Source organism: Gallus gallus, chromosome 3, assembly GCF_016699485.2.
Source record: "Gallus gallus isolate bGalGal1 chromosome 3, bGalGal1.mat.broiler.GRCg7b, whole genome shotgun sequence".
Taxonomy (NCBI): Eukaryota; Metazoa; Chordata; class Aves; order Galliformes; family Phasianidae; genus Gallus; species Gallus gallus.
Window position 1 is genome coordinate 76,663,105 of NC_052534.1, and position 24,498 is coordinate 76,687,602.

Genomic DNA, 24,498 nt, shown 5'->3' on the forward strand with positions numbered 1-24,498 from the left:
TTAACGTTTTCTAAAAATTTATTAGTACAAAAATGTGTGGAAGATTTTTCCAGTAAACCTGTATGTGTTGGCTCAGCCTTCCTGAAAGAGACTGTGCAAAGGAAACATGCAGGGATTTTTAACAAGTTTTACTCACGGAACAACACGGAGATATCTGCATATCTTAAACATTCCTTGAGATTCTGCTTTTCAGATGGTTCCTCTTTTTTGCCTTTACAAATGAGCCAAAGTAATACAGTATTAATGTTCTTTGTCTGTACAGTTTGCATTAACTGTCTGTGTTGCTTTTGTAAACCTTTTCTTTTGCTTGCTGAGAGAAGGCGTAGCTGTGTTACTTCCCCCTGGGCATGCCAAAGGAGTTTGTTCTCACTTCTTTTATTTAAACATACAAACACAACAAACCACAACAAAATACCTGACGCGCAGATACAGCTCAGTCCGTACGTAAAGTCTCTGTTATTGGTTTTATGTTGGTTTGGGGAAGGCCATTCTGTAAATTAAGAACTTTAGGAGTTATATTGACAAGTCACCACTGCCACCAAGGTTGGCTGTTCTTTGTCGCCCTGTTCTAACAGTTTAACTAATGCAACTCTGTAATCAAATCTTTTCATTCACAACTCTTGAATTTATGTGGCTAATCATTAGGTCTTGAAATCTAAGCACACTGTAATTTACCTTAATATGATGCACCTTCTCCACATAATCTGTGGGCACAGTGAGTTGAAGAGGTGAGTAGCTTTGCTCTTGAAAAAGTGTCATTTGCTTCCCGGAAAATCAAGGTAGGTTTATTCCAAATTCTGCACATCCGTTTAATAAAGCAGTAAACAATATGGAAGTATGTTGATGTCAGTTCTGAATGGTACTTCACAGTTCATCCTATTTCTGACTCGATACTCGTCAGCTTGGCACTTACAGCTGGGTTTTTTTAAAGCAGTCTCTCCATACAGGGAAGAGGCTTTTGAGTTATGATCGCTGCTATGATAAGCCAGGTTGTGCTGTAAAAAACTCCATTACTGGGAAACTTCCAAAATGTGCCCTGGCGCTGCAGGCATCTGTGTGTATCTGGTGTCCTCTGTGAGCACTGCTGGTGCCAATAACTGTTGGGATTCCTGCGCAAGTGTAAAATGGAGCATCTGCCTAGAAAATAACCTCAGATACTTTCATATTAATTGGTGAGGGTATATATTTGATTTGTCAAAATTTATCGAAATCAAATCAAGCTTTATTAATGGAAAAACATTAGTAAGCTGTTGTGCCTTAAAAAGTAAATTCAAAACACTTTTTAAATTGCACATAAATGGACCGATGCTGTTAATGGCACTGAGTTTAATCCAGCTCCTTTGGGCATCGGTGCAGGTAAGATAATAACTGGAAGCAAGCTAGATTTCTGAGATACAAAGCTTAGACCCTGAGTGGAGGTCAAAGAGAAGTGTGTGCGCCTATAATATATCTACTTCTAGAAGCTCATTTACATTATTGGAATCAGATTCTCGATCAACTCACTAAAGCAGCTGGAAGAATTGACGAGTTAAAAATATCCCATTTTGGTCAGTGGTCATTTTGTGATGGAGCACTGCTACTTTGCTTCTTGAAACCTCAACTTGAATGGTGGGTCATGCCAGTTTGTGCTTGCTCTTTCAAAGTGACGAAAGCCATCAATTCTGCCCCAGACTCACTTCAAAAATGGACGGATTGAAGACAATCCTTGCTATTAATTGACTCCCTGCAGAAACCCAAATGTTTGTTTCAAGATTTGAGAAAAGAGAACAGTCCTCCCCACCTCAGCACCATCTCTATCCTCCACCTTTCTTCCAAATGTAAACACTTGAGAAAAAAAAATCAGCAATGCCAGAAAGTTACAGTGAGCAAAGCAGAAATCAGGGTAAGACTTCCTTGGATAAGGCTCCCAGAAGAAAACTTTATTCGACCTTCAACTGCTGGATAAACTCTCTTCATTCTATCAAGATAACGGGAGACAACCTCGATGTCAGGTTCACCTAAATAAACAAGCAGAAATGATGAGCGTTCTCTGCAGCAGCCAAGCCCTGCACCCAATTTACAACCACAGATTTAGTCTTAAAGACCTCTTTTATATTCATGGCCCTCCTGACTCAGGCAGCTTACTGTCAGAGCAGTGTAGAGTGGGCAGAGAGATGGATTTTATGAAGAGATAAAACCGCCACTTTGTGGTGGCTTGTAGCAAAAAGTTGTGGTGAAATCATATTTAACTGGAGAACAAAACCTTTCAGTTGGCTGGCTTTCTTGTTTGCTTCTGTTACAATGGAAATTGGGGTAGTCCCCACCTCCTTTGTATAGAGTGCTATGGAGCTGGCTTTCTTTTAAGGATATTTGATCTGGGTACTGCTGTGCTGTGCACAGAAATTGTCTATGGTTGAAGACCCCCCCCCATGAGTTACTGCAGCCAACCATCTCCAATGGGTTCTTTCTGATCCAGGCTCTTGCACTTCCGAAGTGCAACACATCCCTCTTCAAAGTAATTTCCATTTTGCTCCACTGACACAAGGAAAGATGCTGCAGGAACCTTTCAAACTGGTCACCTTTCACTGCTTCTACTGGATTTCTCTCTGCGAATTCGTTTCTGCATCAACAGTTATTTACTAAAACCTACAGCCCCCTGTATAAACTGCAGACTGAATTTGATTGTAAACATTGCTCCTGCTCGTGAGAATCAACTTTAAATTGAAACATCCTGATGAACCAAAAAATAGTCTGTAAGAGAGTTCTGAAAGGAAGTGGTTTTTTGGTAGTACAAACATGTTTAACTAAATCACCAGAAGTATAATCACTCTGGGATCAGAATGTTCCAAGTGAAAATTCTGTATGATGTGGGTGTGATTCTAGAAGAATTTTTTTTAGATAGGGCATTATTTCTGAAAACACAGAATGTATATAATGAATTTCAATCTCAAAAACTTTAAAAGTTTCCTTCTGCCCTAAAAGATCCCCACATCAACCATATGCATGCTGTCCTAACAGTTTGTGCTACGATAAAGGATCTTAATATAGCATTGGATAACACTTTTCTCTCTGTAGCATGGCTTCTGTCAGCACCCTGAGTGCGGCTGCCTTACAGCATCATGCTGCAGAGCTCATGAGAAGCATGGTGCTGTCAGGGTGTGGGCTGATGCCCCCTCCTTTGGTGGTGCTTGCTTCTGTTCTATGTCCTGGACTAGCAGAGGTGATCGTTCTGTCTGCAAATACCTCCACAGAGTGCAAGTATGAGGTCTGAAGGAAATGGCACCTTTCCTTCAAATGCATTGTTTACTAATTAGTGCAAGTGCAAGGCAGCACGCAATACCTACTCTCCACTGTGTTTGTTTTGTTGTTTTTTCTTTTCTTTTTTCTTTTTTTTTTTTTTTGCTTTTTCTTTGGTTTGCTATGATTTCAGAACTGTGCTCTTAACAGAGCCGAATGGATGAGGTTCACCTTCTTTGTGAACTTTTTGAACTTGTTGAAACTTTTGTGATTGAACTGAAATAAAAAAGTGCAGATGCTGACTAAAACCAAAAGTAGCATTCCAGAGCCATCAGATTAGAAGCAAATTTATCCAATAAAAGCAAAAAATCTGTCACTTTTGCTACAGAAAGATCTTTTAACTCTTAGGGTTTGTCTGCTACATTCTCAGAGCCCATACTTACCTTTGCTGTATGTTATGTGGTTGTCTCTCAGCATGTAATAGCCGTCTCCACCAAATAGCATATAGGATGGAAGAGTCACGTTGTATACTTCATCCATCTCCAATGGGACGTAGGCTGGGACTCTGCAGGCTGTACAAAGCACTTCTATGCTAACAGCTCTGTGTCCTGGGGCTCTGGAGAGATCATAGACCACGTGGATACCTGCAGGAAATAGGTTTGAGTGCCACTTTAGGCAGTGCCTGTTGAACAGATGGCGCTAGAAGCAGCATCCTCCATCATTTTTAAGATTCTATACATTCGGTTCTGTGGCTGAGAGGTTATGTTGGTTCAAGGGATACCAGTTAATGCCCCATTTTCTTAGTGCTCAAATCAACTTTTATGCAAGAAAACACGTGAATTTAGAGAATTGCTGAAATACTGCCTCTCCTCACTTGTCTGATCATCTGCTCTTCTTACTGTAACTCCCCAGAAACAAACTGGAAACTGCAAGGTTGAAAAGACTGTCCCTGATTGCTGTCAGCATCTGCTTTCTCTTTCCACTGTCTTATTCAGTGAAGTGACTTTTAAAACCAGGCAACCTATTGTGGGTAATGAGTGCTGCCCTGAAGAAAAGAGAGCTAAGCCAAGACTCGCAGCTCCTACTCACTGTAGGAGAATGAATGTTTCTCACAATGAGCCCTCCTCATGCAAAGCCTGTGGAGGGCTAGGCAGTGAGAACAGCATTGCCAAGAATCTGCTGCTCAGGAAGCCACTAACAGCCAACCCAAAGCACAGCAGCTCATCTGACCTTGGCTCTCTTCCTCTCTGCATCTTCTGTCCCAGACTGTTCCCAGAGCTACTAGGTATCTTTTCTTCTTCCTTTGTAAGAGAAGGCAGCGCTGCTGCCTTACCCTGGTGGTAGGTAACTCACTGGTAAGAGCACTTGCACCTGTAAGATGGTGGTTGTGTCCTTGGTATATGGGGGTTCTGGATCTCATGAGGGGTGAGTGCCCCCATCACCAGGCTGTGTGGGGAGAGGCAAGGAGGAAAACTGCTTGGCCTCTACCCTTGGGCCTGGCTTTTCTGCTACATAAACAAAGAAATCCACACAGCATCACAGGCAGAGCAGGAATAAACATGCCTGTAACCTAGCATGCATCTGGATAAATATCTGGGGAGCTGTGTTTCAGGAAATGCATATGTTTTTAATATTAACTGTTTGTCTCTAAAATATTTAGAAATTCTCTGGAGTAATTCCATGGCCTGCTTGGACTAATTCTAAGTACATCCCCAGTCATCAGGCAGTGGCACAAACTGATTTTGACAAACCAACAATGGGTAGCAACTAGCAGGGAAGTCTGGTGTGGGGTACAAGGTAGGCTGTTGGTGAAGATCTGAAAACAGGAGCTTGTTGCAGTGATTACTGTGTTAAAGCTCTGGCTGACCATGCCTTCCTGTAGTTAATTAAAATATTGAACTGCTGCCACTTTGGGGTTACTGGAACAACAGGGAATCCTGTCTCTGCTGAAGAATCAGTGATAGCTTATGTGCTGTGGGGCTTGCGCAGCTCAGCTAAAACATCTTCAGGATAAATAGTGTCAGCTGTCACAGATGAAGCACAGAGCTGGAGTACACTGCCAGCTTGCTTTCCATTTTTAAAGAGGCAATGCAAAGGTCTTTTAAGTGTCAGACAAACAAGACCTGTAGAAAGGAGGGTTCTTTTAGAAAACCAAGGCAAGGAAGGAAGAAAGCATACCTCCAACCTGCAACAGCTCTCCTGTTCCTCTTCCATACCTGCGCACGCTGTGCTCGAAAGCTTCTTTCAGTGTGGAACCTTTCAGTGTTACCAAATCAAAACGACCTCCAAATGGCAAAACAGACAGCAAATCTTCCATAGTGATGCTACCTGGGGAATGAGACTTTATTTACACTGGTTTAGGAAAAAAAAAAAAAAGTTTACTGTCTTTAACTCTGGCAATTTTTCCAATTGCTTAAGATGAACTCATGTAGCCCTGAAGAAGGATTAAGCTAAAGTAAAAAAACAGTGTTTGTTTTCAGTTTCCATTTATCCGATATCAGGAAAAAGAGATCCGTAAAATTTCAAGCATTCAGAAAAAAAAAATCATTTGTTTCGTGGCAGACTACAGAAAGCCTCCAGCAACCATAGCATATGTCTTTCTACAGTAGGAGGTGAAGAACAGCCACTGTCTTCCTTTGTTCCACAGCAGCAAGGTGAGAATGAAATTATAAAAAGCACAGTGTATAAACAATACTAAAAACTGCTAATGTCAACTTGAGTGCAGTTGCACTGTAATAGTAGATAACTATGTCAGAATGTCCCATCAAAACAAGCCCGTGCCTAACACTATGTTCAGGCTCGCATAATAACTTGCTAATTCATTCTTGAAAAGCTGGCATTCAGCACGTAGCTCTACGTACCATTAGCATTCCGTTCATCGATGGATGCCCGTATCCCACCTCCATTCAGGATGCACAGTGAAACATGGTTCCACGACTTTCTATCTGGACGTCTGACATTCTCATAAAGCTACCAAAGGAAAATGTTTAAACTGATTTTTAGTCTTCGCTTAGTCCAGGCTGTGGATGTTTACACTCTGAGACTGAAAACAAGCAAAAGGTTTTCTGTCTTCTTCAATATTACCTTTTTACTGACTGTAAAATACTGATGAAAAAAAAATATGGCAGATCACATTGTTTTGCTTTTTTAAACTTTTAACAAGGAAAATATTTGCCTTTTTCTTTAGTGAGCCCTCAACTTTTCCCATGGTCTACGTGTACGTAACATTACCAGGGAAAGACAGATGAACAAAGGATGATTTTTTTTTAATTTGAACTATTGTGACATGGAAGACAAGTTATTTGAGCACGTTTGGAGAATCAGAAAGTAAATAGAACTTTAAACGCAGCTGTACAATACAAATATGTAGGGAATGTACTGAATAATGGAGCTCCTGTTGCACACTGCAGGGAATTAAGATTTTTCAGCTTCTTTGAGATTGGTTTTTGATTTTTGGAATGCTCTTGGCAAAGAAGTAATGTGTAGAAGAGTGATGGAATATGAAACAGGCATATTAGATCAGACCCAAAAATCTACTTCATGCAGCATCATGTCTCCAACAGTGTCCAAACTCTGACAGAAGCAACTTGCAAGGACAGAACAGAATCTGCTTGAGACATCATAAGCAGTCAAGAAAATGGAGGTCAGGGATTTACTCTGTTGCATAAGGATGACAAGCCTACAGAATCAATCATTAGAAATAATTGAGTAGAAAAGGAAAAGGTTAAGAGAAAGGAAACAAGGATAATGGACAGGATGGACTTATTTCCATAATGGAATGGCTATGGTTATGACTCGTCAGTTGCACAGAGACAACTACGGGAAGGGCATGACAGAAATCAATAAATATCAAAAAGGCCATGTGGAAGTTGGATAGGAATCAACGTACTTTCTCATTTCAAGAATAATAAAAGGTGGAAAAGATTCAGTGAGGGGTTACAAGGATGGCCAAACACACTGAAACGCATCTGATCATGGAATGCTGATGTGGGCTAGGTCTGTCTGTCCTGGTAAAGGACAGTGGAAGGAAAATATCTGACATGCATAAGATCATGAGTGCTGTGAAGAGAGTGAATCGGGACCAAATGTTGCAGTGCAAGGATGGCTCCTTGGCCTCCAGCAGGCATCCAGCCAGAGCACAGCAGGCAGTAGATTGGAGAAAGCAAGATATGCAGGTCCACAGCTGTGGAACGCCCTTCCACCGGATGCTGTGAATGCTGAATGGCGGAAATGCTCAAGGGGGGTGGGGTAAGTTGAAAGAAGAGAAGTTCCAGTGGTGAATAGGGAATACAAAGGTGCTGCTTCTGCCTTGGGAGCTCCCTGAGCTGCAAGCTGCTGGGAGCATACTGGAGTACACAACATCTCCATAGGCTTGTCCATATGTACACTCTGCCCTCACCACCATCCTCAGCCACTTTTGGAGATGAGACACTGGGATGGATTTTCCTGTTTTCTGCTCTGGTTCATTCACTTCTCTTCTGCATCCCTTCACTGGGTGTTTTGTGACTTCTAACTTGTAGGTGCAGAAATCCTTTATTGCTCCAGCTTACACTCACTGTTATTCTCTGAGGTCAAATCCATTCTTGAATGGAATTCTCATACTTAATGAGTTGATTTTGCCTGTTGCTGATTTTTTCGGTCTGAACTATACCTTCTGATTTAGTAATTGTCCTGGAACAGACATCATGATTATAAATCTGTAATTCCTCAGTACCTAAAAAAATATGTTTAAAATGTGCTCCTACTCTCTCTGCTCTCTTAGCCTTGAACACAGAGGCAATTTAGAACAAGAGTTTGCGTGCTGCAGCTAACAATGCAGTTGTTTTCCCTTTGAGTTCCTTCAAAGTGCTTTGTAAAATGCCATCTACATCTGTCAACCTGTTTCTCAGATGTCTGGCTCCTATTGGAGAAGCATCACTGAACTACATGGACTCATGTTATGAACAGTTATTTAAACAATCTTTCCATGTTTCTCAATCTCCAGATTTCCCAGTACGACTCTAAATATTCAAGCCCATGTTTCAGACAGGTCTGTTTTATCCCTTGATACCCCTGAATGCACAGCACCAGACAGGAAAGCAAATGTAGAACTCATCTTGCAAAGAACATAAAAGGTAACCCATGTGGATCTGTGACGAATGCAGATGGCTGACTACAGATATCTACTTCGCTAGAACAGAATTTTACATCCCAACACACAACATGTATCAAGAAAGTCCACAGACTTCTGAAGGACAATGACACGATTTTCTTTAATTTTAAAGAGTGTCAAAGTATTTGATCACTTTTTTTTTTTTTTAATTAATAAATATATAATATCTAGCACAAAGCAAGGTACTGCCATTTTAGCAGAATTGAATGCAGAATCCCCAAATCTTAATTTTATCTGGAAGTCAGCCCATGAACTAAAAATTGTCATAAGGATTACAATGAAAGCCTGATGGACTGGATAAACAGCTTTTGGGAAATATCTAAATGAAAAGTTATTATTAACTGCAGTTTGATTTTGTGGCAATGCTAGTGGAGATCTATGGCAATTCTCATTTTCTGGAAATAGTCACATTGGCAAAAATTTCTGGAGCATGCAAAGGAAATGGTGCTACTGTGGGAGAGTAAAACTACCCAAACCAGTTGGTTTAAAACTGATAAGAGACTTCTGGTCTGATGCAATGAAGCACAGTGACACATGTAGGAGCACAACAGAGCGCCAGGATGGTGTGCTGGGAGCACTTGGGTCTCTCCATTGACATGATAGGGCAAGCCTACTTGCCAGGGCCTGTCCTAAGGCCCTGACCAGGAGTGGGGCAGCCAGAATCACCAGAACAACTCCAGACACTGGGCACCTCCCTGGGGACAGGCAGGGCTGTGGGGAGATGGGATCTGACCCTGGGGCTGGCACTGGGTCCTGGTGTGCAGGGACAGCAAGGGCTGGCGGTGCTCTCAGGTCTGGAAAGCACCCTAAGACTTTCCAGCTCCTGAGTTCTGGCTCTATTTCACAAAAAGTCCGTAAAAGGGCACTGCCAGCACTGGCTGAAATAAAAGCACTGGGCACGCTCACTTGTCAGAGTGAGAATCAGACCAGCAGAGTCACGGGTAACTAAACTGGCTCTCCCTCACTCTTAAAACTGCAGCCTCAACAGAACAAACAGTTCTCTATGTGAGGATCAATACTGAGAATTCACTGCAGCCTTGCTCCTGCCCGGTCTTTCAAAGGAAATATGAGATATTATAGGGACAGAAAGCAGCAGAGAGCTCATGCAGTGACAGTTCAGAGACTCGGAGCATTTCATCTGATCACCCTAGAGTAATATGTGGATGTGATTGCCACCTGTGGTGGTAGCTTCTTACCATAGCATCACAAAGCAAGTTTCCCATGTTGCATTCTTGGAAACGGCATGCTTCGCTTGTACCGTTCAGATAAACACTAGTTGTTCCAATTTCTTTAGAGTAATTCCCCAAGTTTTTTCTCCACTTTTCTACTTCTTCTTTAATCTGTTCATCTATGAATTAGCAAAAAAAAGTGTAAAATAAGCAGTGCGTGCATTTTCAATATATGCAAAACATAGAAAAAAAAATCCACACTCTCTGTGTTTCTAAAATGTTACCCATTCCCTAGAGGCTTTTCCAACAGTATGGCATCCACACTCATTCTAAACAAAGCTTAGGGAGGGAGGTGGCAGAACTGAGCAAACCAGTAAATAAGTTATTCTCTCACCACAGCAAGGCCCTCTCTTCTATTCCACTTACACATATTTTCACTCAGTCCTGCAACTTCTGAACAATGGGATTTCTGGCATCTGCCTTGACAGATGGCAGCTTCTATTCAAGAATTTGTAATATACAAGTGAGCCTGGCCTTCACATCATCTCTTTTTTTTCACCCCTTCTAAAGATAGTTCCTTCCCCTTTAATGCTATGCTGAAAGGGATACTTGCTCAAGTATCAGTGCCAAGGAATAAACCCATTATAGAAGTTAACTCTATACACACATTTGTGCAAATCTAATTCTATCAGAAAATAAATAGGTACAAGAATGTTTGCAGATATGTCATAACTGCTTTATTAATTTTAAACCATTTGCCATGTAACTTTGTCAGCAACAGCAACATTTATAATGTTATGTTAAAATTGTATGTTTATGAAATCAGAGCACCTATCAGTCTGAATTTTTGCTTTTTACTGACTCCTAAGTGGAAAGATAATGTATTACCTGAGTTCCCACAAAAGGACTCTTGGTGATTTTAAACAGGCAAAGACATACATTGCATTTGTGTATATTCAAGGGCCTTTATATCTCACTCTTTAGAAAAGGAAATACAGAGGAAAATGGACACAACAGTGACACAGCCTGAACTCCACACTGGAGTGAGCTGCAAGTGCAGGAAGAAAGCTGAATTCTTCTGCAGCATCGTGCTACGCATTTAACTCAGTAATACTGGAACTGTAGTAGAGCAGGCAAATTCAAAGTCCACTTACCTTCAGGGACACTGCTGTCCAGCAGGATAGGATTTCCAACTGCTTCAACTACATTTCCTTTCTCGTCAAATGTAACATTCAAGTAACCAAGATACTTTCCATAAGCATAAGCTTGTACCACTGGCACCTTCCTCCCATCATCTGAGTCAACCATGAAGGGATATGGGCCAGCTGGCTGCTCAGTGGAGGGAGGGGTTCCTGTGCAAAACAACCATGTAAAGAGGGGCTTCAGCTCACGTGCCCTTCATGGAACTGTAAGAATGGCATTTCAAATACCTCCTATCCTTAAAAAAAGAAATGGGATATTAAGCAGAACCAACTATGAGGGCAAATGCATGTTTAGTTGTTCAGTTATGTTAACTCATAGGAGATGATGTTGTTTTGAGGACTTGGGCTCTAATAACCACCACAGTATTTTTTAAGTTGTGACAATGCACTCCTCCAATGACATCATGTGACAATAGCAACAAAGGCACTTTTCATTCTGATGATCCAAATCTAAGCCTCTAAGTAGTGCACATATCCCATCCTCTGTCTGAAAAGCCTTCACACTACATTGCTCTGTAACAGCTAGAAAAAAAAAAAAAAAGGTGTTGAGATAATACACAGTCAGAATACATACGAGCAGTTCTGTAATTTTTTTTTTTATCAACACCCAACTGATTTTTACTATACCAAACTTAGTCTCCAAACTTTCAGACAGGATCCAAACCTGCTGCAAAAGAAAATTTCATCAGCATGAGAGTTAAGTAGTCATGGATTTAAAACTTACTGTCCTGCAAAGTTTAAAGAGTGTTTAGACGTAAGACTTGGAAATAGATACATTAAAGCAAGATATTTCCAGAGCTCTTGGCTCAATCAGCATAGCCTACTGTGGGTTTGGATATCATGCAGGGGAGGAAGTGGCAAAGTGAGCCATGTAGCACCTGTCCCAGGGTGCCAGCTGCCTCCCTGTGGCCTTGATAATATACCTGAGTAGCATCGCACTCTCTGATATTCCCATCAGCACCTCTACCCCATTGCCAGCAAAGGCCCAGGTCAAGTGGCTCCGAGAGGTGTCTCACGCATGGTGACAGGTCCTGCTGCAAAGCCCCCACAGCCTGCTGCTCTTTCCATCCTTTCTATTCATGGGACTGCTTCCCTCTCACTCCAATGGGTGAAAGCTGGGCTGCCTGCAGGCGGGGGCAAGTGGGCGTGTAGACGGGGAAGTGGAAGGAAAGCACACTCCCAACTTCCACTGCTCACAGCACAGCTGCTTTTCTCTCATTTGTGGTTGTTTATGTAGCATGAAATCCGGGGATGATAAGCATGACAAATGTTCCTTCCAGAACTCTAATGCAAATCATATTCATCTCTAATCTCTCCTCAAGAGGGAATGACTATAACAAATGACAAGCTGAACCAAGTCCACAAGAGAACCATTTTTTCCAACTTTTAGCCCAGCTAACAGAGTTGTTTTCTTAGAGGAATCCAGGTCCCTTCACTGTTTGTCTTTTATTTTGAGAATTGAAGACACCCCGTAACTAATGAGAACCCCAAAGTATTTATGCATACAAAAGTGGCTTTAACTTTTTTGGAACTGGAAAAGGAACTGTTTTTGATCTTCTCTATTCTTTGAATGAATGGAACATTAGCAAGAGAAAGTTACGCTTTTTGGTCATTATTTTAGTTTCTATCTATGGCTAATGAGTCTTTGCAAAGGAGTCTGCATTCTGCCATATAGATCCATGATGAATGCATACACTGAGTACTGTGTCCACCCTTCATTTTACAATCTCCAAAACAGTTCAATAAAACTGCAGAAAAATGCCACCAGCGGGCAGGAGGCTGCAAATAAGAAAAGAAGAGCAAGGTCCCTGCAGGACATGCAGCTCAGCGATGGAATGCCCTACGACCAGCTGTTGTGTGGAAAGGCTGAGGGGCTCAAGGGGAAATGGGGCATGTTCAGGGAAGAGAAGTTCCAGCAGAGACTAGGAAATACTAAGGAGCTGCTGCAGGCTTGGGAACTCCCTGAACTGCAAGCTGCTGGCAGCATATTTGAGTACAGCATCTCCACAGACCGGTCTCTGTTATCACATATTATCACCATCACCATGATGGTGAAGTTATGGATAGGTACCAGGTATGAATATGGCCAGCACTGCTGGCAGTAAGCTGTATTTGTGAAAGTCCTCTGAGTTTAAAGACAGTCAGTTTCAGCTTTGTTTTAGAAAAAACATTTCAGCATGAAGTAAAATACCTGTATAGAGAAATGTGTTTGTATGTCCTCCAATAACAACATCCACTCCTTTCACCTTTTGGGCAATATTTATGTCCACAGTAAAGCCAGAGTGCCCTAGTGCAATTATTTTGTTCACTCCCATTGCTGTAAGTTTGTTCACTTGCACTTGCAATGCTTCAATTTCATCTTCAAAGATTACATCATTCCCTGGAGGGGGAAAAAAAAATAGGAGGAAGCGTGAATGAATGTATTTACAAAGCATCTTAATTACAAGTTTTTCTAACACATAAATGTCATATTGGATTCTTTTTTGTACAATTAATGGAAGTTTGAATGGCAGTGGTTTTCAAATGTTTGTAGTTGGTTCAAGCTCCTAACCCGATCTGAAGTTCTACAGCCTCTCAAGAATATCTGCATGCTTAGACTAATTCAAGTTTTTGGTACTGAAATGTACTTGCCTATACTAAATAAGTTATAACTCCATAAAAAAAATAGTAATGCCAATTATTTTTATTTTTATTATTATTTAGCTGGAAAAAGGAGACAAAATATGTCAGCAAGTGCTTGGGTATAAACATTTGCACATAGAACTATGAAGCTTTTTTCTTCCCAAATTGTATTTCTTTGAGATTTTCCCTCTCCACTTGGGTTAAATCTCTCTCTTTTTACTGTATACTCATCTCGTTTTTTTCCCCTTTTCTGAGGCATTAAGGATCAACTACTTCAGAGTCCTGCCTTGTTATACAAATGATCTCATCTAATGTGAACCTCTATCAGTAATGCCAAATGACTGCACAGCAAATGAGCTGCTGTCCCAAAACAAGAACATAAAGAATGGAAAGTCTGGAAAGGAGAAAGCTCTTCCGGACTACAATGTTGGGAAACTCACAATCTTTCTGAAACGTTTCTGTGCCTGCTGAAATTATTCTAATGTGACAGTTACAAGAACATTAGACAAATAGGGATTTTCAGCCTGGTCAGCTTATGGTTGCGCAAAAGGACTTCCTATGTAGGAAGCTAATTTCCTCAACAAGGTTTTAAGAACAGAGTCAACAAACTGTCAGCCTTAACTGTTCAGTGAAGACAACTGAATGACATTTCAACCAATTCCTCATCTACCTAATGCCTCTTCTTCCTGCAGTTTTTTGATCAGGCAGTTTTGAAATATGCCTGTAAAGTCGAAAGATTTACATTATTTCATAACAAAGGGAGGAGTGAAACTAATTCTTAATTCAATGCAAAATGTCTCAGGAAATGAAGAAGAAACTGCCACAATAGAAGAGATAAAAGGGGGTTATATAAATTGGTTACCCACCACACCCGCTGAATAGCTCTACAACTGCCAGAGGGAATCTCTGTACTGCACATTTCAGAGCAAATTGTGAAGAGCATCCCCACATTTTTTTCTTGAGGACCTCTTCTTAGGATCAAAGAGTCAGAAACTAATTGAGGTTTGGAAGGGACCTCCAGGGACCATCAACTCCAAAACCTACTTGGAGCAGGAACTCAAAGCCAGATGAGGCTGCTCAGGTCCTGTCCAAGCAAGCTGAAAATCCACAGCCTTACTGGGCAACCTGCTTAGCCACTCTTAGCATGACTAATTTTTTCCTTACATCCTGCCATAATTTCCTGTGGTGCTACTAGAGCCCATTGTCTCTTGTCCCTCCTCTGCACTCTTCTCAGAAAGGTCTCTTTCTGTTTTCTTTCTATTAAGACAATGGAAGACTTGAATTATACCCCCCTTAGCCTTCCTTCTCTAGGCCACCAGCTTCAGCCTCTCTGTGGGCTTGACTGAAGCTGGGCCTAGTACTGAGCTCCTTGCAGAAGACAAAGTCCAAGAAGTGCTCCATGAATATAGGCCCTTCCTGTGCTCATCTCACCACAGAGTCATAGAATGGCCCAGGTTGAAAAAGACCATAATAATCATCGAGTTTCAACACCCCTACTATGTGCAGGGTCACCAAACACTTGACCAGGCTGTCCAGAGCCACATCCAGCCTTGAATGCCTCCAGGGATGGGGCATCCACAACCTCCTTGGGCAACCTGTTCCAGTGTGTCAACACCCTCTGTGTGAAAAAATTCCTCCTAATGTCTAACATAAACCTTCCCTGTCTCAGTTTAAAAGCATTCCCCCTTGTCCTATCACTATCCACCCTCATAAACAGCGATTCCCCCTCCTGTTTATATGCTCCCTTCAAGTACTGGAAGGCCACAAAGGGGTCTCCCTGGAGCCTTCTCTTCTCCAAGCTAAACAAGCCCAGTTCTCTCAACCTTTCCTCATTGGAGAGGTGCTCCAGCCCTTTGATCATCTTAGTGGCCTTCCTCTGACTTGCTCCAAGAGCTCCATGTCCTTCCTGTACTGGGGGCCCCAGGTCTGGATGCAGTACTCCAGATGGGGCCTCACAGGAGCTGAGTAGAAGGGGACAATCACCTCCTTCTCCCTGCTGGTCGCTCCTCTTTTAATGCAGCCCAGAACACAGTTGGCCTTCCAGGCTGCAAGCACACACTGCTGGCTCATGTCCAGCTTCTTGTCTACCAGGACCCCCAAGTCCTTCTCCACAGGGCTGCTCTCAAGGAGATCTTCCCCCAGTCTGTATAAATACTGGGATTGCCCCATCTCAAGTACCTTGCACTTGGCCTTGTTGAACCATCTGTGGATCAGCTACAACAGACATGCACAGCACAGCGTGGAGATCAGTTCCGCAGAGAGCAAAGATCTCCAAATGAAGGGCTAGACGTGGACTGGCTGTGACAGCAGGCAGTTCCCTGTACCTTCAAAAGGGATTGCTGCTCTGGGGATGCAAGTACTGCTCTCAGCCTCTCCTTGAGCTAGCCATGTCACACCACACAGCTTCACGTCTCGGCCACTGTATTGCTTCATCAAATTTAGCTGAAATTGGCCAGCAGGTTCAACACTTATACAGTGGGGTACTGCAAGATCAATTGAATTTCTCATTTCTCTAAGGAATGAGGCAAAAAGCAACATAGTGCCTAGTGCTCCACTGCCCATTTTTAAAAAAACATCTGAATTGAAATACGGTCCTTAACTAAGGAGTATCTACTGCTTCTGTCAGTATTTCACTTCTCTCTCAAGTTATTAAACTGAGGTGATGTCCTCTTCTCCTTTTAGCCAGGGGTAGATTTTCAGATAAAACAACCAAACTGAACCAAGGAAAAGAACTGGCTGCATGTTAAAAATATTATGCAAGCCAGCCAGAGCAAAGTGCATAAATGGAATTTAAAATTACATTTTAGAAAACTGGCCAACTTGACATTTTTAGTAAATATTTTTCTGCCGTTAGGGTTTTTTGAGTAAGCTACTTTGGGTTTGTACCTTATATGAAAGACAGTGGACAAAATTAGATATATTATTTAACAACTACAAATGGGTATATAGCAGGTATGTAACACTTCTTGGGACAGATAAAGACATTAATTATTTGGGGAGTTCACAACATAAAGAACATCTAGAACAAGTCAGACACTCAGTGAGTTGGTAGCATCATATACAAGAAAGTTGACCTTGAGATTATCAGACTCTAGTCTGTCAGCATATGGAGGTATGAACAACTCATGCGGGACATATGGCTGGGCGTTCAGCTGAGATAGCTGTATGCAGCCACTCTGAGAGGAACTTCAGAAAAACTGCCAATTGGCTCTCATCTATAACTTGCACTGAATGCTCCCTATCCCTATGGTTTCCCAACAGTAAAATCAACAGGACCTTCAGCAGAGAATAATTGTTCCTTCACAGTAGCAACACTGAGGTTTAAGGACTTCTTAATTTTAGTCTGTTTTAGTATGTTAGCTTTTGTACACTATGAAAAGTACAAGCTGTAATTTAATAACTGCGTTTTGTTATTGAGGTTTAAAGATGGAAGAAACTATACATTCAAAAAATAACATAAAAAAAAAAAACAAAAACAGTGGAAAATAGTTGTGTAGGAATTCACATTTCAGCATTTTCAAGCTTCCTATTATGAAGTCCCGAAAATGTCTTAAGAGTATATAGCATGCCAAAGCAATTACAGCTCAGTCTGGGCAAATTGCACTATCTGAGAGAAGCATATAGAGATCAGCAAGGGAATGAGTTTAAAATGCACTCCTTATGTTATTCATGGCGCTAAGGAATTAGGTTGATACTTATTTTGCCACTGACCCTCCTCTGCCACAGTTCTATCAGCCTGAAGGACTGCGGGGTCCTAGGTTCCAGTCACTGAGATACACAAACATATTTTGAACTCACAGTTTTCAAAGCTTCCAAATGTTCCTGCACTCACTGAAAAGGCAAAGCAGAAAGCTATAAAAACCCTGATCACTATAAATGGTAGCTGTTAGATTTTGCCCTGCTGTTCACTTACATTGTGGGATATACTTAGCTTAGTGCTTCTGTAGCTGCTTATAAAGAGCTAACAAGCTTTCTCTTCTAATATTGTCTTTCCTAGTCGTGGTTGCTGATAAAATGTCTCAGCATATTGAGACATTCAATACAATATTTTCATGTTGCTGGAGATGCATTTAAATGCTGCAGAGAATCAGTCCAACATCATCTGGATTTTCTTCTAGTAGAGTTATTTGAAAGGAAATCAACCTGGTTACATCCCCACACCAACACTGCTGTTTGGAAAAAGAGCAGAGATCTACTTTATTAACTGTTAAAGAAGAACAGTATTGGACAAAATTGGCTGTATGGAGATTTCTCAGCATGATGTCAGATGATACCGATACACTCTCATGCACTGGTGAAATTCTGTTGCCTACTTACACCAAATACAGATCCATTTTCCTTTTCATTTGGGAAAAAAAACAGACAGGGCTCCCAAAACAGTATTGAAAAATAGGAGTCAGATACAGAAGTCTACATCCTCTCCTTGGTATTTTAAATAAACAGTGTGAGAATTAATTGGCACAGAAGGAACAGTTTTACATCGTAATATGTGAATATTCTCAGGAAAGATATGCATTACTGCTTTAGCTTTATTACTGTCCAATGGAAAGAGGTGTAATAAAATGAAATCTTTTTTTCAGTGCAGAAAAATGTATTAAATCAATGCTTAGAGCATCTCAGTTCCTTTTAGAACCTACAAAAATCTAGGAAAGAAAGTTGGATTTTCTTAGAATGGGACTGAACAGTCAGCAGGCAGTGACTCAGATCTCCTATGGCTGATTCAGATGTTTCCATTCTATTTTATTTATATTTATTCATTTCCATTTCTTTTTACTAAAACCAAAAAGAAAACAAAACCCCTAAAGTGATGGAATAAATAGTCAGAAATTGAAAAGTCTCTTCCTCAACAACTCTAATTTTACTCATGAATGAAGCAATTGTGGTAAAAGCTGAATGCGTGTTCCTTCTTTAGTCTAATTTCTGGAAATATCTGAAAGGCCAAAAACATCTTGGGCAACTTCTGCTTTAAAAATACAGAAGCTCTCCTTGCTTTTACTGGTGCTAAAGCATGGAGGCATCCGTGAGTAAAATTTCAACACAGAGCGATGTATTTGTCTGAACACACATCGGTCTAGAGACAAGTTGTATTTGTGACTTAACACTTATTTAAATGGATAAATAGCAATATGAATATATATTTAAAAAAAAAAAAAAGTGCCAATAAAACTCCCCAAACCACCCCCCCTGTTTTCCCACAACCTCACTGGCCTTCCTATTATTCTTAGATATTCAGTGATGCAAGACAATTAACAAACCTTCACCAGTTTAAAAATGAGGAAGTTAAAAAGCTCTATCATACGGGGATATACCGACGAAACAGCAAACTTTCCAATTGAAAACATTCATCATCTTTGGGTTCCAACAAGTAGATTAGCAATAAAACAGCAGCAAAGGGTATAGACATATTAAAGAAAACATACCTGGCTGTGAAAGAAAGGAAGTTTCCTGTGTAGTGTAGCCAACGATGCCTATTTTTTCTGAGTCGATATGTAGTATTTTATAAGGATGAACGTATTTCATCATTTGATTTCCTAATGGGGTTTTTCCCTTAATGTTTGCACTCAGGATTGCAAAACTAGCATTTCTAAGTAGAGGATTCAATAATCCACGCACACCTTCATCAAATTCATGGTTGCCCAAAGCCTGTGAAAAGCAGAAGAAAACATAAGGTACTTCCTCCAATTCTGTGCAGATACTCTTATAAATGACTTACAGGGTATGTGTGAGAAAACCAAGGTCCGTGTTCTAGGGAAGAATACCATTTCTTGTCTAAACCATCACATTTCTGATTCCCACAAACAGAGAAATGTTACTTTTCATGGTTCAGGTTTCTGCTTTTCAGATGTTCTTCTATCAGTACAGATGTGAAAGTGGGAATCTAAAATCTAAGTGCTTGTATTCATAATTAGAATTCATAATTCAGATTGGAACCCAGTAGTTCTACATCCTCTAACTATGAAGGGATTAACAATAACCAGCAAGTAAAACATGCTATTTTGTGTAAGGAAAAAAAAATACTGAAAAAATGTTACAAGCCAATCACAATATATGTTATCTTTAAATAAAACGTATTTTAAGAGCTCATGCTTGGATTGCTGTTTTAAAAATATATTTATTGATATTTAGCAATAATTCTTGAGGCCACACACCTGGGCCTCCAAGTTTAGTGCCAGCCAGAAAATCTCCACAGAGGGCAGCTATGCAGAAGCTCAGCACACACAAGAACCTTGTATCACCCTGAGGTGTTAGAAAAGAAAAGGATACATCTATGGAAAGGCAGTGATAGCATAAGTTGGCACCTGTAACAAGATTCCAGGTGGCAACTGAGCAGAGTATGATGGGGGTGCTGAACTCAGTTAGCCAGCTCTTCTAAACAAAAAGGTGCTCATGATTTCGTCCTGAAGGTTAAATAGGAAAAGCTGTATTCATCTTCTAAAAAGGCTTATATACCTCCCTGCTCTACAAACACACATCTTTGTTCCTGATTTTATTCTCCAAACAGACTATATAAAGGAGGATCCTGAAGCCCCAGCAAGCATGGGAGATAAGCATTTGAGCAATTAATTGGTCATGTCTTTCTTCTGGGGGAGACAAGACTCCTGGCCCCTCTGGCCCCACAGGCAGGGAGTTGCTGGTGTGGTGGGTACCTCCACCACTGAGGAAAAATCAGGACATCAGCAAGATCTTATATATCTTGCATTTGCAACCAACTGCTCCTGTTGATGCTAGTGAGAAGATTGCTACCACCCCAGGGAAGGAGGCAAATGGTTCTTGTGCTGCAGCTTCTGCATTTTTCAAGCAGAACCGAGAACTATCTTGAAGAAAATCCTGACTTCAGAAAATGCAATGTCTTCTGACTGTGTACCATTTATAACCAAATACTGACTGTAACCTAACCTGTGGTAACAAACAAACAAACAAATAAATAAATAAGAAGAAATAAAAATAAAAAAAAAAAGGATCAAATCTATGGAAACTCATTTTGATGTTAACTGATGTTCTGAAAGAACGGTGACAGATTGATGGAACATCTCAAAATGGTAGCAAGCCATTTCCTTTTGGCTGATGCACATACCTTTTATTCATCCTAAATATAAAACTATACCCCAAGACAACCGGTTGCAAATGAAATAAGAATTGGAATTGTGTATTACAGCCATTAGCACATGAAGCAAAAAAAAAACAACAACAAAAAACCCCAAAAGAAACACCCAACAACAACAAAAAAAACCCACTTATGAAACCTTGTTTCTCTTGGCTTCATAGCTCACATTTGGATTATTTCATGTCCATTAGGATAAAAGCTTTGATCAAAACTTTTCCCATGATGTGGGCAGTTATAAAGTCTCTTGTTCATGAGAAGTCACTGGTGTCTAATAATGCAGTCTTATTTTTGATGTGGCTTTTCCTCTGGGGAGAAGGATGTGCTGCTCATTTGGGGTTCCTTTACTCTACCCAACCACTATTATGCACAGAGCTCCTATGACTTTTTAATCGTAGAGAATAACTCTTCAACAAATCTGAATACACTGATTAATATAAAAAATGATTCAAGGGATGGAACACCTCCTCTACGAGGACAGGCTGAGAGTGCTGGGGTTGTTCAGCCTGTATAAGGCTCCACAGAGCTCTGATAGCTGCTGTATCTAAAGGGGGCTGTAAGAAAAAAAGAGAACATACTCTTAAGCAGTGTCTGTTGTGATAGGACAAGAGGAAGTGGTTTAAAACCAAAACAGGGGAGATTTAGACTGGATGTAAGGAAAGGATTTGTTAAAAATAGGGATAGTGAAGCACTGAAACAGGTTGCACAGAGGTGTGGTGGATGCCCCATCCCTGGAGACATTCAAGGCTGGACCAGACTCAGAGCAACCTGATCTAGCTGTAGATGTCCCTGTCCTTGCAGGGGAGTTGGACTAGATGGCCTTTAAAGATCTCTTCCGACTCAAACAAGTCTATGATTCTATGACAATGGGGAATAAACAGAAAGATGCAGGCATACAGCACGTGGTCATATAATCCCCCTTTTACAAGAATCAAAGCTGAAAATATTTCAAAAATCAGGATTCAAATTAACATTTGGATGCAACTTAAAAGTAAAACTAGAATGCTTCTCTCACCCCTCCAGTTCCTGCCTTTGTGGTACTTCATGTGGATTTCAGTGTTAATTACATCAAAAAGGAAAGCTAGTGGCAAGAGAATTTGGAACACAATACCTAGCTAAACAGGAGAAAAAAAGCTTGAAGTGATAGTGGGCACCAATGAGAAAATGAGAAATCTAAAAAAAAAAAAAAAAACAAGTTTGTCTGACTTGCAGAACAAACCTGGTAATGCTGCCAAGCTGCCCCAAACACTCCCTTGGCTCTCCTGCCCTCATCCTGTAACGATTTCTGTGACTCATGTTCCCTTCATCCTGTTTGCAATCCTACTTTGGTATCTCAGTCTCCAACCATTTTGGTAAGCTACACCCCTTTTGCCAAGGCTGTGACTTCTCAGATTCTCCCTACAGAAGCACTGGCTCACCTTTCTGCAGTGTAGCTCTTACGTCACTCCCTGTGCAAGTGGCTGACTACTTCACCTAAGGCATTAGCATTCAGTACAAGCCTCTGGATATCCAGTATGGTTCAGATTTTTTTTTTACTTTCATTTTATTATGACAAAAAAGCTAATGAGGTGTCCTAGCTGAACTGCCGATACTTCCTACATGACATCTTCCTAACCCCGGGAACTCGTTCAATATTGCTGATTTTGCCTGAAGGAACTTCTTCTGATACAACCAGGACTGAGAGAACTCCAGGCTTGTCCATGGTCCAGTCAAAGCAGCAACCACTAAGGGCGAGAAGGGCCAGCCAAGAGAAAGATTTGGGAAGGAAGGAGAAAAAAACATCTTAAGTATCATCTTCCTGTGCTCCAGAACCCCAAAGCCTTTCCCAGTTCTGCAGGCACACATTCTTCCCCATTATCATTGGGCGGAAACCCCGTGGCAATGTTAGTTTTAAGATTAAGCAGTTCAGAAGGCCAAGCCAGCAACGAGCAGCATCTCTCACAGCACTGCCTCTCTGGCATGAGGTGTGGCAGGAGAATGCATGGGACAACGTTTTCCCTTCTGGAGCTAGGGAAGGAAAACACACTCCTTTCCACAGAAAGCAAGATAAAGACAGAGGACATGATTTGCTCAGAGCAAGATTTTCCTCTCAAGCTGTCAGCTGTGATCCAGTAACACTCCCAAACATAATTTCCATCCCTCTCTTCCCTTCTGGTGTTGTACACAAGCAGAATAAATCACAGTAATTCTTTATCATTCTGAGAAGAGGTTTAAGAACAGAGGGTGACCATATCCCCCCAGCCTCATCCCAAATCCTCAGCCTTCCCGGCGGCGCTCAGAGGAGGCAGAGTGGAGGCGCAGTGCCGGCTCCCTCAGGTGTGGTGACGGTCCCCATGCTACCTGCAGCCTGCCGCAGCCGGAGCCACTTCACAGCGGACCCTTACGTCCCCTCACAACCCCGGGACTGGCAGGACTGGACACGAGCGGGGGTGTTCCGACTAACACTCCAAATCCAAACTCTTTGAAGCAGCGCTGCCACTGCGTGCCCTTCGATCCTGCCCGCCGGACCAGACACAGCCGGGCTGCCAGCCCCCAGCAGGCATGGCCAAGTTAACCCCTCGGGCGCGCACTCCTCGACCCGTCAAGCCGGTCTCGGCGTTTCCTGCCGATTCCACGGAGCCCCTTTCCACCAGAGCCCTTCCAGCCCGCTCGCCCCAAGCCTCTGCCGACAGCCGCTCTTTAAGCCGCATCCCATCCTCTCCGCAGCCTCGGCACACGCTCCGCTCCTTGGCTGCCAGCTGACGCCTTTACCCAGTGGGATGCCCTTCACCCAGCTCAGCACTTCCCTTGCCATCCCCTGTGCCCCCGAGATACGCAGCCCCTCCGCTGCAACACTCCGCAGAAACGAGCAAGGCAGGCACACGCCCGGCACCCCGGGGAGGAAGGGAAGCCCCGCACCGCTCTTCTTTACCATGGCATCGTAGCGCAGGAGGTTCATGAAGTGCACGGCCTCCTGACCCTTGAAACGGGAGAACCACACGGTGCCCTGGTACTGGTCCCCGGCGTCCAGGAGAAGCACGTTGCGCTGCGCCGCTCGTTCCGCCGCCACCCGCGCCGCCCGCCGCGCCACGCCACCGAAGCAGCCCCGCGGCCCCTCCGCGCAGCCCCGCGCCTCCACATGCGCGTGGACATCGTTGGTGTGCAGCAGTGTGAGCCGCAGCCCCGCCGCCGCGTTCAGCCACAGCCACAGGCAGAGCGCGGACAAGCCGTACGCCATACCGCGGGCTCCGCGCCGCTCCGCGCCGCCGGGCGGAGGAGGGGCTCGAGCGGCTCCGCGTGGCTCCGCGGGGATGGACGTGCGGGTGGCGGGGGCTGAGAGCGGAGGAGAAGTCAGGTGGCGGCGAGAGGACAAACTCCAGCGCTCCCAGGAAGCCTTGGTGAATGTTTAGTGCGCCGAAAGGAGTTTCTCCAGCTTAGATGAAAGTGTTTGTTTCCAGGGTTCCACCCAGCCTTTCCCCTCCTCTTTCCCCAGTGATGCTTAAAATAAAGCGTGTTGTTTCAGCCCGAGAAGGACTTTAAGAGTTGACTTAATTACAGCTTTCGTGTTCTCAGTGTAGGCTCACGAATTGCTTTCTGTGACTATTTCTGTGGTGAAACACTGAGCTTACGGCTGTGGCTTGGCATACGTTTGCTGACAGAAAAAAATGACACGGATGCCTTAAATAAACGGCTTGTAGGGAGCTGTGTGGGGTAATGACCGTTTGGGTAAATCAGAGGGGCCGGTGCCCCCCATCTGTCCCTTTAAATTGCATATCCACAACACAGTAGAGGATGACCAAATCTGCTGGATAATGTTATCTTTCTCCATGGTTCCCCGCGTCATTTGGACAATCTCACACTGTAAGCAGTGACTGACTGGTCAATTTTTCCCTTAAGAACAGAAGCGTTCCCACCACATGGAGAAGTGTCAGTTTCCACAGCACTACAGTGGCTGTGTGAGGCACTGTCTCCTTGCTGCTGAATGACGGCACGCTGAGGTTTCCTGGGTACCCAAAGTCCGCAGGATGGAATCTGAACTCATTTGGTCTGTTTGTT

General features: G+C 42.5%; 1 protein-coding gene across 1 annotated transcript; it reads right to left on the minus strand.

The window, feature by feature from the left end:
- Positions 1 to 23,707, minus strand: NT5E (5'-nucleotidase ecto). The gene is made up of 9 exons (XM_004940396.5): positions 23,375 to 23,707; positions 18,782 to 19,004; positions 12,931 to 13,119; positions 10,692 to 10,889; positions 9,565 to 9,716; positions 6,078 to 6,186; positions 5,395 to 5,544; positions 3,660 to 3,860; positions 1 to 1,997 (listed from the first exon to the last, which is right to left on the minus strand). Exons 1-9 carry the CDS (start codon positions 23,678 to 23,680, stop codon positions 1,840 to 1,842), a joined length of 1,686 nt encoding a protein of 561 aa, XP_004940453.2. The 5' UTR covers positions 23,681 to 23,707; the 3' UTR covers positions 1 to 1,839.
- Positions 23,708 to 24,498: the final 791 nt, after the last annotated feature.